The 14,106-nt window shown below is 42.0% G+C and overlaps 1 protein-coding gene and 1 long non-coding RNA gene across 3 annotated transcripts in view; one reads left to right on the top strand and one right to left on the bottom strand.

Moving 5' to 3' along the window:
• LOC132209764 (uncharacterized) overlaps window positions 1-9,148 on the bottom strand; it is a 100,742-nt gene extending 91,594 nt beyond the window's left edge. The window contains exon 1 of the long non-coding RNA XR_009445827.1: window positions 9,043-9,148. This is a non-coding gene — a long non-coding RNA (uncharacterized LOC132209764). The remainder of the gene's footprint in view (window positions 1-9,042) is intronic.
• spry2 (sprouty RTK signaling antagonist 2) lies at window positions 5,913-12,137 on the top strand. Of its 2 annotated transcripts, none has more exons than XM_048533399.2 (2): window positions 5,913-6,101; window positions 10,168-12,137. In XM_048533399.2, the coding sequence occupies exons 1-2, from the start codon at window positions 5,956-5,958 to the stop codon at window positions 11,138-11,140; spliced, it is 1,119 nt and encodes a 372-aa protein (XP_048389356.2). In that variant the 5' UTR covers window positions 5,913-5,955; the 3' UTR covers window positions 11,141-12,137. The 2 variants fall into 2 exon arrangements, with proteins under 2 accessions (XP_048389356.2, XP_048389357.2); XM_048533400.2 differs by having other exon boundaries at window positions 5,988-6,101; window positions 10,124-12,137.
• Window positions 12,138-14,106: the final 1,969 nt, after the last annotated feature.

The raw sequence follows: 14,106 nt of genomic DNA, 5'->3' as shown, positions 1-14,106 counted from the left end.
CAATTTGGAAAGTCATCTCGGGGCCTGGGATAGAGGTGAGGGAGGAGGTGTGGGGGCAAGTGTAGCATTTCCTGTGGTTGCAGGGGAAGGTGCCGGGTGTGGTGGGGTTGGAGGGCAGTGTGGAGCGAACAAGGGAGTCACAGAGAGAGTGGTCTCTACATTGGGGAAACCAAGCAGAGGCTTGGGGACCGCTTTGCAGAACACCTCCGCTTGGTTCACACTAAACAACTGCACCTCCCAGTCGTGAACCATTTCAACTCCCCCTCCCATTCCTCAGACGACATGTCCATCATGGGCCTCCTGCAGTGCCACAATGATGCCACCCGAAGGTTGCAGGAACAGCAACTCATATTCCACTTGGGAACCCTGCAGCCCAATGGTATCAATGTGGACTTCACCAGCTTCAAAATCTCCCCTTCCCCCACCGCATCCCAAAACCAGCCCATTTCGTCCCTTCCCACCACTGCACCACACGACCAGCCCAGCTCTTCCCCTCCACTCACTGGATCCCAAAACCAGCCCAGCCTGTCTCTGCCTCCCTAACCTGTTCTTCCTCTCACCCATCCCTTCCTCCCACCCCAAGCTGCACCTCCATTTCCTACCCACTAACCTCATCCCACCTTCTTGACCTGTCCGTCTTCCCTGCACTGACCTATCCCCTTCCTACCTCCCCACGTACACTCTCCTCTCCACCTATCTTCTTTTCTCTCCATCTTCGGTCCGCCTCCCCCTCTCTCCCTATTTATTCCAGAACCCTCACCCCATCCCCCTCTCTGATGAAGGGTCTAGGCCCGAAACGTCAGCTTTTGTGCTCCTGAGATGCTGCTTGGCCTGCTGTGTTCATCTAGCTTCACACTTTATTATCTTGGTATTCCATGATGTTCTTGATTTGTGATTCATAGACAGGCTTTGGGAATTCTGTAAGCAAGTTACTCATCTGACAGTTGCCAGTCTCTGGCATGCTCTTGCGGCCACAGTATTTTTGTAGCTGCCCAGCTCAGCTTCTGGTCAATAGTAATTGCCAGAGTATTAGTAGTCGTGGATTCATTGAAGGTAATGTCGTTGAATATAATGGTCAGATTGTTACATCTTGTCCTGTTGGAGATAGTCATTGGCTAGCACTGGTGTGGAGCAAGTGTTAATCTTAATTTGTTTGCTCAAGCCTAGATCATATCCAGACCTTGCTGCATATATACACATACAGCTTCAGTACCTAAGAAGCCACGAGTGGTAGAACATGAACATGTGATAATTATCAGTGAACATTCCCACGTGAAAGGTTATGACAGAGGAAATGTCACTGATGACACAGCTGAGAATGGTTGGATCTAACACACTGCTCTGAAGAATTCCTGCAGCGATGACTCAGATGGATCATCGACTGGACATCAGTACGAAGTTTATTGCAAGTGCATTAGTTTTGTCTTTATTCCCTGATGCGTTGGGTTCACCCGTAAATGAAACTGGGATATTTTTGGACCCTTACCTCTCTGTTAATTGTTTAGTTGCCCGCCACTGTTAATGACTGGGTGTGACAGTACTTCAGATCCTAGATCTGATGTGTTTGTTATGGAATTGTTTAATCCTGTCTATTTTATAGTGCTTGTACTACTTGGCATACAAGTGGTCCTGCATTGTAGCTTCACCAGGCTGAAATTTTATTTTCAGATACGTTTGGCGTTGCTCCTGTCAAGCCCTCCTGCACTCTTTGAACCATAATTGGTCTGTCAGCTTAATGATCTTTTATTAATGGCTTATAGTCATGCCCGTGCCAACAAAGGGAAATACTCTCTCTGTATCCACTTGGTCAAAACCTTTCAGAGGTTTTACTATCCTTTCTAGTATTTATAAACTTCCAAGTGCAATATCTGTATCAGTTATGTTCACAACTGTACTCCATGATATCATATAAACCAGCTGAGGACTAATCACAACCCAACTTATCAAACGAGTTATACTCTTCATAAATGTTTAACACCCCCATAAAAATGTCCTTGACTTGCATCTTAATTTTTCGGCTCACCATTGCCCAAAAAAAATCTGTTTTGAAATCTCCACAGCAGACAATATATAGTATAATATGCCCATCTGTAGTATACAGGAAGAGAAGTTTATTATTTTAGTTTGAACATTTTACAAGAGGCACTGGAATAAATAACCAATACCATTAGTCATCTTAAATGATCTCGGTCTCAAGCATAAATATGGAATTATTGCAAGTGGCACTGAATCTGGGCCAAATGTAAATTAGCTTCTCCTTTGAATTGAAAGTATCATTTGGTTGAGTCGGGCAGATTCAATCAAAAGTAAGGTTACAAATCCTAAAACTGATTGACCATTTCAATCAGATATTACATTAGATATTACATTAATTATGCATGGGTCATCCAAGTAATGTATTTGTGCAAATGTCATGACCAGAGCGCATGCTGTACACATTTCCCTCAAACAAAAATATAAACCAAAGATCTCAAATTACGAACAGCCTGCAAGTACAGGCAGCCAAGTACATGCCTATCTACAACACTGGTTAGTATATATCAGTCTTCGGTATGTTTGTCATTCCAATCTACATACAATAGTTGTCATCAATTTTAATGATGGGCAGCAGAATTGACATACTGCAACAACATTTAAAAAATCAATGTCTTATATTTTATGCTCACAGTTTATTTAGCAATACTTAATGTACTCCACAGAAGAATTAAAATTATTACTAATAAAAACTAAATCCACCAATCCACAAAAACTTTAAGACAGCAATTGAGAGCATTTAGATAATGAATTGGTTACATTTGAAATGGATCTAAATACAGTTATGATGACTAACAGTAGATATTGATGGAGACCTTAATGGGTTGTAGTCAACCTTTAACGTGAAATTGTCTGTCATCTTTTATTTTTGGCCATGACTTGTCCTACTTCTGTCAGCTCTCCTCAATTTAAGAGATGGTAGGAACTGCCGATGCTGGAGAATATGAGATAACAAGGTGTAGAACTGGATGAACACAGCAGGCCAAGCAGCATCAGTATATCCTGTAGTATACAGGAAGAGAAGTTTATTTTTTTAGTTAGGGCATTTTAACAGAGGCACTGGAATAAATAACCAATGCCATTAGTCAACTTAAATGATGTAGGTCTCAAGCATAAATATGGAACTCCTGCTCCTCTGATGCTGCTTGGCCTGCTGTGTTCATCCAACTCTACACCTTGTTATCTCCTCAATTTAAGCTTGTTTTCCCATGTTACATAGCTACATATATTGTTTTCACTTCAAGTCTCATTAGGAATGTATTTTAGGAATTTGGCATCATGATTGGTTGCCTTAAATTAGTCTATATGTTCATAGTATCTTGCTAAGTATTACATATTATACTGCATATCCTACATACAATGAGGTTTGTTAATATTAAATCAAAAGATCAACATTGAATTTGTTGAGAACAAAACATCCACAAGTATTCGGGAAACTAAATTACTTTTTTCATTATTTTTAGGATCAATAGTGAATGGCCTATTATTAACATGTGATGATTCATCTCGCAGACAGAACTGACCTATTTGGCTCACCCTGTTAAGGAAATCCTCTACTGATTATTGATAATCGATATGTCCTGTTTAGCTCCTGGCTGCAGGAAACAGCATTTTGTTAAGTGCTAAGAGTGAAAGAGGGAAGTTCCTCAATAAAATCTGAACAAATGGCTTATAACCGTTCATTTGCCCTTGTCAAACCAAAATAATAATGGAAGCTGTGATAATGGGAACTGCAGATGCTGGAGAATCCAAGATAATAAAGTGTGAAGCTGGATGAACACAGCAGGCCCAGCAGCATCTTGTGCTCCTGAGATGCTGCTTGGCCTGCTGTGTTCATACAGCTTCACACTTTATAATAATGGAAGCTATTTGTTTAAACCAATTGTTATTTTTATGGTTATATATGCGGTAAATGGCTTCCACTGACTTAGCAGTAATTCACTGCTGCTTTTTTCACCATAAAATCACAAATGACATCCTATGTAACTGCAGCAAAGGTCAACTAGCATTCTCATCTTTTTTTGACCTGTCAGTAGGTTTTAACATAGTTGGCTACATCTTCAAGAACTCTCTGTGATCATCCAGCTCTACTCATCTGTTCCAAACTTTGCTAGTTCATTGTCAACAAAGGATCACTTGTAATGGCCTCTCTTCCTGCTTCTGCTCCATGACCCCTGCTTTTGCTCCCATGGAACTATTCTTGCTTCTCTCCTATTTCTTATCTACATGCTACCCCTTGGTGGCATCATCTGAAAACATATCTCTTATTTTTCACATGTGTGCTGATAACATCCAGCACTATCTCACCATTACCCTGCTCATTTCCTACACTATTGCTAAATGATCAAACTGCTTGATTGACATCCAAAACAGGATTCACTCCGGTATGTCATCTATATGTCTTTGTCTACCTTAACCTTCACGATGGTTTCCAGTCATTTAGCAAACTATTTGCTTTCCAGAATCCAGAATTGTCACTCCAGATTGCTGGTTGTTTTCCATTCCATCCACTCCACCCTCAGAGTGCTGTGACTCAATAGTATACACCTATATTTTAGGGTTTTCTACAAAACTATTTGTCAGTTGTTTTCTAGCCTCCTCGAAAAGCCCTATTAAAACCCCTTCTTCTTTGACCGTCTCCACGTTTCTCTCTCCACCAGCCTCCAAAACTGAATTCGCCTCATTTTATCTGCTCATTTCCTCTTGTTGTGTATATTTTCTCTTTTACCTGAGAAGGGATTTTAATGCGTGTTTTTTTGAACCCAAATAAATGATCGTGGGTTTCACGCATGGTTTCCAGTAACAGGGATATTTAATGGCAGTTTAGAAACCTTGGCATGTAAAGGGATCAATATCAATGAATTTGCACAGTTTGCTCAGTTTATTGCAGTGATAAGTGTGGGCACGTTTATTGGGGAACTGTTTTGACTAACACTTGAAGGGTTAACAATTGCAAGGGCACAGAAGATCAAATGTACGGATTGATTGCTGGAAAATTCTACCGTGTGTTTATTAATTTTTAGATCCGATCTGGTTTCTGCAACAGATTATTGATATTCAGAGACAGTGAACCTTTTTAAAAAAATCGAAAGCTTCAACAATAACCGGGGTCGTGCGGGGTGGGGGGGGGGGGGGGGGCGGTGTGTGAGCCGGTCGAAAAGCTGGAGTCTGATATGCAGATTGCAGTTTAAAAGACGTCTGTTTTGCACTGCATGTTCAAGCAGCACTAGACTTTTATTACTGGCACAAATTGAATATTCTCTCCGTCTCCTCCCCATCCCCCGCCCCATTTCTCACTCACTCAACTCTAATGAATTTGAGCCCAGAACCAATCAGCAGAGACCGGATGCAATATATCCTCTGGGACAACAAATGCTCTATTCGATCCCATGACGCCATTTACCCATCAGCTACCTTTGGAAAACTTAATAGCAGTTCGCGTAAATCTGCTTCTTTAAAGCACTTTGCAAACTTCACATCTGTGGGAAGGATCGGGGCGCCGGAGTAGCAGGGGGAACAACTGTAAACCGCTTGTAAAGGAAACAGCCACTTGTGAATGAAGTCCGAGCGCCTAGAATTCCCTTCTGCAAAGTTGCAACATTGACAATTTTTTTTCCCAAAAAGCTGAGTGGAGTGAGTGCGTGTGTGCGCGCGTCCGCCCTCGTGTCTGCTTCTGCTGGCTTCATTCAGGAAAAAAAAGGATTTTGCTTGCTCTCTCGCTCTCTGCTTGTTAAAAAAAAGCGCACACACACACAACAAGCGGTGATCGATCGGTCGCTGGCTGTGATCAGCGATCGGACAGGTCCTGTTGCCTTTCCCCCTGCATTATCCTCTCTCTCTCTCTCTCTCTCTCTCTCTCCCCCCCCCCCCCCAACCGTCTCTTCTCCCATTTCCCCCCAACCCTCTCCCCGCCTCTGTTGGATGCTTTTACAGATAGTGGCCGGGGCAGATCTTCGCTGGAGTCTGTATCGGCGGCTGTCTCTCTCCTTTGCTTCTGGCGGAGCATATGTGCTTCTATCCGCAGTCATAAACCGACGGAGAGGAGTTCGTGGAGCGCCGCAACCACGGTAAGTTTTTTTTAAAAAACATCTTTTAACTTGCATGGAGTAAACTCAGCTCACTTTTCAAATAGCGCTGGGATAAATTTTCAACAAAATTGGAAGTAGAACTCTCGAAAGGCATTTGGAGAAGTTTTTAATAGGCGTTTGGGGCTTTTTTTAAACAAAAATGCATTTGCAGGCAATCATTTTAATCTTTTTGCCTGCATGTCAAAGGCAAATACACACTTAAAGCATTGAGTGAGTTAGATTGTTTAACGCGTCAACATTTTTTTAAAATTCCGGGACAACAATGTAAAATAAGAAACATTCTGAATGATAGCACCGACCCCTCGCAGTTGTACCGAATAGGTCAGGCAAGCGTAGAGCCGGATTATGTTAGGAAGGGCTTTAAAAAAAACTCAGTCCTCACTTTGAAAACATACTTGACTCAACTTTGCAATCCGTTTGGTTGAGCTGTACTGGAGGGGAAGCTGCAAAGGAAATACGCTGAAAACCTTGACCAGGTGGGATATTGGGATTCAGCCCACTTAGGTGAGTTCCAGGTTTGTTCGAATAATAACCTTTTGACGGGACGATGCGCCTCTCTAGGTGAGTGGGTGGGTTGTGGGGCTGGTGAAGTTGGGAAAGGCGCTCTGAGTTGATGCTACTGCATTTAGACAGGGTTTGGCTACGGGTGCAAATGTCTGGAAAAAGTCGAGTTCGTGTTCTGTTTTAATAAGGGATTCATTAACAAAAACTGGTTTAGGAAGCGGTTTTGGATATGCGACATTCCGCCCGGAGATGATATTGAGAGGGAGAGTGAATATTGCACCGACCCCTCTATGCTGTCGTAAGGCGTCCTCGTTTTAGCCCGTCTTCCTTGCCCACTTCTGCCCGTTCACCGCGCAATTTTCTGCCACCCCGTCTGACCTCTGTTAGTCCCCCGGGTTTGCTAGCCCTCTGTTAGCCCCCCACCCCGGGTTTGCTAGCCCTCTGTTAGCCCCCCGGGTTTGCTAGCCCTCTGTTAGCCACCCCCCCCCCCCCGGGTTTGCTAGCCCTCTGTTAGCCACCCCCCCCCCCCCCCCCCCCCGGGTTTGCTAGCCCTCTGTTAGCCACCCCCCCCCCCCCCGGGTTTGCTAGCCCTCTGTTAGCCACCCCCCCCCCCCCCCGGGTTTGCTAGCCCTCTGTTAGCCACCCCCCCCCCCCGGGTTTGCTAGCCCTCTGTTAGCCACCCCCCCCCCCCCGGGTTTGCTAGCCCTCTGTTAGCCACCCCCCCCCCCCCCGGGTTTGCTAGCCCTCTGTTAGCCCCCCCCCCCCCCCCCCGGGTTTGCTAGCCCTCTGTTAGCCCCCCCCCCCCCCCCCCCGGGTTTGCTAGCCCTCTGTTAGCCCCCCCCCCCCCCCGGGTTTGCTAGCCCTCTGTTAGCCCCCCCCCCCCCCCCCCCCGGGTTTGCTAGCTCTCTGTTAGCACCCCCCCCCACCCCGGGTTTGCTAGCCCTCTGTTACCCCCCGCCCCCCATTTCCTAGCCCTCTTTTACCCCCCCCCCCCCGTGCCCCCCCATTTCCTAGCCCTCTTTCTGTCCCCTGGTCTTTGCTTGTCTTTTTTATGACGCCTCTTCCCCCCCCCCCCCCCAACCACCCTTGTTTTGCTCCGTATTGTGTCCCTTCCTTGCCTTGCCTTGCACTCTTCCTCTGTCTTGCTTTGCGCTTTTATGCCTACCCCGTCTCTGTTAGCCTCCTCCAGACCATTAGTCACTGGGTGTGATGTAAGGGGCTCCCTCAGCGGTTTCGCTGAGGACTGGAGCCCGGTTCCATACCACAGTCTTTCCCTCATTACCCCCACCCCTTTAACCAGACCCTTATCCGGTTGCTTGTTTGTGAAAGGAGTGGGTCCTGCTCCAACTTTCCACGTGTTTGATGTTATTTATTATGAAGAGGAAAGGAAGTCGGGCAGAACCAAAAAAAAACCTTGTTTCAAGAGCCTTTTTCGCAAAAACTTCACTTCAAGTCAAGAGAACTGAATTGAATTGGCGCAAGTGGTGGATTGTAATCCCATTTGCAGCCTCCTCTCTGCAGTAGTTGCATATGGAAGTTGTCACGATTTTCTTTTCATGGTGAATGATCCGTGCATAAAACCTCACCCACAATATGTATATTGTTCTGAGTTTGACATTGCTGGCAGATTTTGATAAAGATGAGGGTGATAAGCATGCATTACTTGGGGACGGTCTCCCAAGTTAAATCTGGAGACACGAAACTTGTTCCTTGTGCCCCCACTGCTAATCCCTAAAGTGAGGGTATTGTTAAACCAAACAGCACTTGAATATTTTGAAAAAGTGCCATTTCTGAATGTAGTCATTTGGAATAAAACATTCAGCAAAAAGCAGCACAATGTGAATTGTGCCTGTGGCTCTCCCAGCTTTTTTGGACGTGGCCAAGTGCTTTAAGAGTCCACAGTTTCCCAGATTTCTGAAAGTCACAATTAACATTTAGTATAAGGAGCCCAGTCCAAGCTTATTTTGCCATTTCACCCCCTTGTAGTTTATTTTGTCGCTTAACTTGAATGGAATTCAGTTTTTCTTGCACTTTTTTTACTCCTTTAGAAGTTTTAAGGCACCCATTTCAAATTATTTACTTACGGAGAGTATGAAGCTAAACATTGTAATTTTAATAGAGTGACTGTAAATTCTTGATAGAAACTAGAAACTGATATTCTAATGAGCAGTAAAATGTGCACTAACTTCCCAAGAAAATGAAGCAGTGGCTTTATCAATGACAACATGAAGATCTTAGCAGTTACATTTAACTCCAGTTATACCTAATTTCCCCAGTTGTTTAACTTGATGTATCTATGAAAGGAAACTGTTTGTTTCCTTTGTGGATTTTATTCCCCTAAATGTTTGATTGAGCATGCATACTGCCCCTTTGAGATGGTTTTCCTGTATTTTGAACTGGAAACTGGTGCACATACCTGTAAAGGACAACATCCAGATGGTAGTGGTGATTTTGTCTGGGGATAACTTCACATAATCCATTATATAGTTTGACGCCTGCAGAGGAACTCCTGAAGTTTGCAGTGAGGCACAGAGCAAGTATGAGGTTGGAGCTTGGCTGTTCATTGTAACCATTTTGACAGGAGGAGGCGCTAAGAAGAAGGCAGAATTTTTCAGCATTATTAAAATCTTAAAGACAGAGACACTGTTTCTTTTCAATAATCGTGCGACTCCTAGGATAAATAACTTCACTTGCTTTCCTCAGGTTATTCTGCATTGTAAGCTAGATTCTACCTTTCTAAAATAAATTCTCCAAACTATTAAATAGAGATATGTTATGCTGGATCCTGCACTACAGTGGTACTGTCAAGTTTTTGTTCTGTGTAGGAGTTGTTTTTAATTAGTTCTGGTAGAGTTCCAGATACTGCACACTGAAATTGCATTAGGCATGAAAAAATATTTTGGTCAGTTGCTTTGCGAGTGAGAAGCCAAATTGCTACCCTGTTTGGCACTTCAGAGTGAGAATTGTCCAACAACCTATCAAAAATCAAAATGAAAAGTTGCAAAGCACGTGAAATTTGTTTTTTCGGTAGTTGCACTCCATCTCAAAATACACGTCATCAACTACCCATTTGAAACTTATAAAAGTGTAAACCGATAATTTGTAATATCTTTTAAGTTGGAAGGGCACCACCTCATTTTTTGACATTTATTATCTGAATTTGATTTGCTTGTTTCTATCTGTTTCTCCCTGCCTTCATTAGTGAATGTCAATAATTTTTAAGAACCCAAAACCTTGTAATTCAATGGGACTTGTTGCTCAGAAGAGGAGGGAACACAGAATTTTGAACTTGCTAAAGGGAATATGCATAAATGTCAGGACATGCCCAGCCTCGTACATTTGACTCTGCTGCATGCAAGGATGAAAACACCACTTGCTTATTATCGTGCAGTAAGATTAAAACCAAGGAGGTTATTTCATACTTTGCTTTTCATGTTTGCATAAAGTTTTGAATATTTTAGCGTAACAGTGTGAATATTTTTCCTGTTTTGTAACAGGATTTCAGATGTGTTCTAAGCCTTGTGGGGTGATCACTTTCCAGTGTACAGATGGATACGCGAACTCAAAATGGCAGTGGTTCAGCAGCCCTGCTACAGTTGCTGCGTGACAGTGGAAGACAACATGTGGAACTTGACTCCAGGGATGTACAGCCACAACGGGTTCAAGTGTTGTCACTCGATCAGATCCGAATTATAAGGGCCACTAATGAGTACACAGAGGGACCTACTGTTGCTCCAAGGCCTGGGAGCAAATCTGTGCACCGGCCACCTTCACAGCACAAAAATGAGAGAATGTCTGGATTAAGTAACGACCATGAGCATCAGTGGCTTAACAGCCACAGTCAGCAATCCCATATACATTCTTCATCGAGGATGCATTTAACTCGGTCAACTAGCACTGTGAGTACTGGTTCTCGGAATAGCACAAGGACAAGTACAAGCAGTACATCTTCCGAACAGAGGCTTCTGGGACCTTCATGGTCTCCCGTGGACCGTGTCTCTGCTCACATCATCAGGGTACAGCCCAAATCGGAATTGAAATCTGATGAGCTGAAGCCTCTGGGAAAAGAAGAATTGGGCAAACACATCTACCGATGTGAAGACTGTGGGAAGTGTAAGTGTGAGGAATGCACTCATCCAAGGACTCTACCTTCCTGTTGGCTCTGTGATAAACGGTGTCTCTGCTCTGCACAGAATGCGGTGGAGTATGGGACTTGCTTCTGCTTTGTGAAAGGTGTCTTTTACCACTGCTCAAATTATGATGATGAAGACAACTGCGCAGATAATCCGTGCTCCTGCAGCCAGTCACATTGCTGTGTCCGATGGTCAGCCATTGGCTTCATGTCGCTCTTTATGCCCTGCCTGTGGTGTTACCTGCCTGCCAAGGGCTGCCTCAAGTTGTGTCAGGGGTGCTACAATAGGATTAACCGTCCTGGGTGCCGTTGCAAAAATTCAAATACGGTCTGCTGCAAGGTTCCCAGTTTACCACCTCGGAACCTTGAGAAGGCTTCCTAGCTGGAAAGGAATGGGGCACCATTGTTTTCAGTGTTAGTTCTCAACACTGTTATTCTGTACATTTTCATATTGTGGAAGAAGAAATGTATTTACGACACTAGCAACTGAGCACAATGCAGGACACCTTTATTTCTGACAACCTTAATACACAAAAACCACACAATCGACGGCCATTCAGATGGTCTTTTTTTTCAGAAACGAAGAGAAAAGGTGTCTCCCATTGTGGTTACGTTGGCTTCTGGTTGACCAGCGTGGTATACCCCATCTATGTTTGTGTAATAGTGGCACTGCAATTGCCTAGAGTTTGGGAGGACTTGAGGCTTGCGGTGATAATGCTGTTGACCCTGTATTCTCCATCTCTCTCTAATTACACATGAGGATGGAAACCATTCACTCAGTGAGATCAAACAGGATGCACAATAACCATTATTTTTGAAACAGCATAAGCTAGACCTACAGGTAACACAATGACACTCCTTGGCTTCTCTGTATTGTATGTGAATACTTCTTGCAGAATATGTACATTAGCAAATTGCTCACTTTTTTTGCTGCCAGAGTTAATTTGTTATATTTTTGTATATACAATAATATTAAGACTGTGAAAATGGTGCCATATAAATGGCAGATTTACAAATATTATACTAATATGTTGTACATTCAGACAAATGTGAATCAGTCAATCAATATGTTTAGGTTATATTCCACCTTAAAGTTCACCATTATGTCACGCTTGATATTCCCTGACATCATGTATATTGTACAGTTACCATAAATTCAGTCTTTATTTTCTAATTTTTCAACATATTGTTTAGTGTAAAGAATATTTATTTGAAGTTTTATTATTTTATAAAATATTTATTTTAAAAAGCATCTTACAAGTTCACCTTTTTTTATATATAAAAATGGGAACATCATAGATACTGAAAATAAGGGTGATACAAATCAGATGCATATGTTCACTATAAAATAGAAAATATATTAACGTTTTGAAATCAAACTGTGTTCTATTTTGTCTTTTCTGGTCTTCTTTTATTCCCATGGTACCAGCGAAAATTGTTCTTAAATGTATTCAGATCCTCTGCCATAATCAAGTTAATTCCCCTTAGTTTGAGTAGGTTTCCAATTCGGGTAATCAATAACGAAAAGACTTTTCAGGCATGTCCTTGGTATATGTCGGTACATTAAGGAAAAGCTGCATTACTTTATAGGGTGTTTCAATTGCCATGCTCCATCTACTGTGATACATAAACTATTTTGTCTAAGAAAAGTTGCACGGAGTTTCTTTGGCTAGATGAGATATGACAAGGTTGGATACCATAACTCCTTAACAGCAGAACATGAGGAATTCCATGACATTGAAATTGTAAAACTGGCATCCTCTTTAACACCTCACCTCTACCAACCCCCAATTTTATTTTTTTATCTTGCTGTTGTTTTTCTTCTTACTCCTTTCCTGAAAAGGTGACCTATGCTGGTTACTGTTCCAGAATCAACTGCCTTCTGGTACTTTGCTTGTGACTATACTTAGTGAGCTGATGAACTATAAGTGTCAGTGCTGTCTTTCACTGTAGGATTACATCACAGCTGTGGGATTCCAGCCCTCACATAGGTATGTGCATATTCCAAAATTCATCACTGAACAATGAATATGGGTCAGGAAGATGATTGAGTTAACTTTGCATGATCCACAGTTGAGAGACTGACCTGTGCTACCTGACCTGCGATTCAGAATCAGACTGTACCTATGTAACTCAGCATCACTGGATCATCATAAGTAAAATGCTAAAAAAGAGAATTCACTTATTTTCTAATTGATACTGTTGCTAGCTGAATTTTTACAAAATATATTTTGAATTTTACTGAAATTTAATTAATAGTTTTGGATATTTCCTCATGCCACATTAGGTCATATGGTATCTGACAAAATGCTTCACAATCCCACATTTAAAACTATGTTTGAAATATTATTTTAATATTGTAGCATTCATCCAGTAAATCAGTCAATAATAAGACATTTTTTTTAAAAATCAGCACTTGAGATGAACTTTAAATCCCACTGATTTGTTTGCTGTGGCATCTATTCACAGTTGCATGTGTTGAAACCTATTATACCTCACTACCAACTATGATATATTCTCTACACTTTTTTATATAAAAGGATAAGTAAAATCATGAGTTTTAGATTTTTGTGTTTAAAGTAAGTCCAGCTGTTGGCTCTATTTCAAGTTGTCAACTTTCCAGTGGTTAGTACATTTCCTAAAATATTAGTTAAACCCCTATCTCAATGAATGTTTTCATTAATGTGAAAGCTATTAGTGAAATTGAAATACCAAAAATATCAAGTATCAAAAATTAGTAGCCTTCATTATAACTTTGAATTTTAACCTCCAGAACTGGCTGAACTAATGTGATGTTCATATAGTCATAGCATATATGTGTAACATAAAGGAAATTTTAGGTATAGTCTTCTGTATAAAGTTCTAGCAATGGTCTTTATCTGTAAAGTACTGCGCTGAAAACATTTCTGAAACATTTCAGACCTGTCCTTCAAGACACTGCTTACCACAGTTCCAGCACAGGAAGATGAATAATTAGACCTGGGTATTGGAATCACAGTCACCATTGTGCGTTTTCCTGATTATCAAGTGGTGGGGGACACGATTTGTGTTTCAATGTGATGGTAGAAAATGATTTAAAATGGGTAGACTGTTGCAATTACTACTGAACAAATGCCCTTTGGATAAAGCTGTTTTCAAATCTCTAACTGTTATCACTGCTAAATATGTGCATCGATCAAATATTTTCAATTTACAGATGCAAACTTTCCTTCATTAAACATATATGGTAATGTGACAGGAAATACTCTTTGGTGGTAAAATCAAAATATTGGATGTTGTGACCTCCAGTTGGAATAATCAACTCATGCTGAAGTAACAGTTGCTGCTGATAATTCTTTATTTGCAATA

Source organism: Stegostoma tigrinum, chromosome 6 (genome assembly GCF_030684315.1).
Source record: "Stegostoma tigrinum isolate sSteTig4 chromosome 6, sSteTig4.hap1, whole genome shotgun sequence".
Taxonomy (NCBI): Eukaryota; Metazoa; Chordata; class Chondrichthyes; order Orectolobiformes; family Stegostomatidae; genus Stegostoma; species Stegostoma tigrinum.
This window is presented reverse-complemented; position numbering and strand designations above follow the sequence as displayed.

Excerpts from the sequence above, each read along its gene's own strand:
- spry2 (XM_048533399.2), top strand. The coding sequence starts at position 5,956 with ATGCTTTTACAGATAGTGGCCGGGGCAGATCTTCGCTGGAGTCTGTAT. Across the intron at positions 6,102-10,167 it reads CGTGGAGCGCCGCAACCACG|TGTACAGATGGATACGCGAA; the intron begins GTAAGTTTTTTT and ends ATCACTTTCCAG.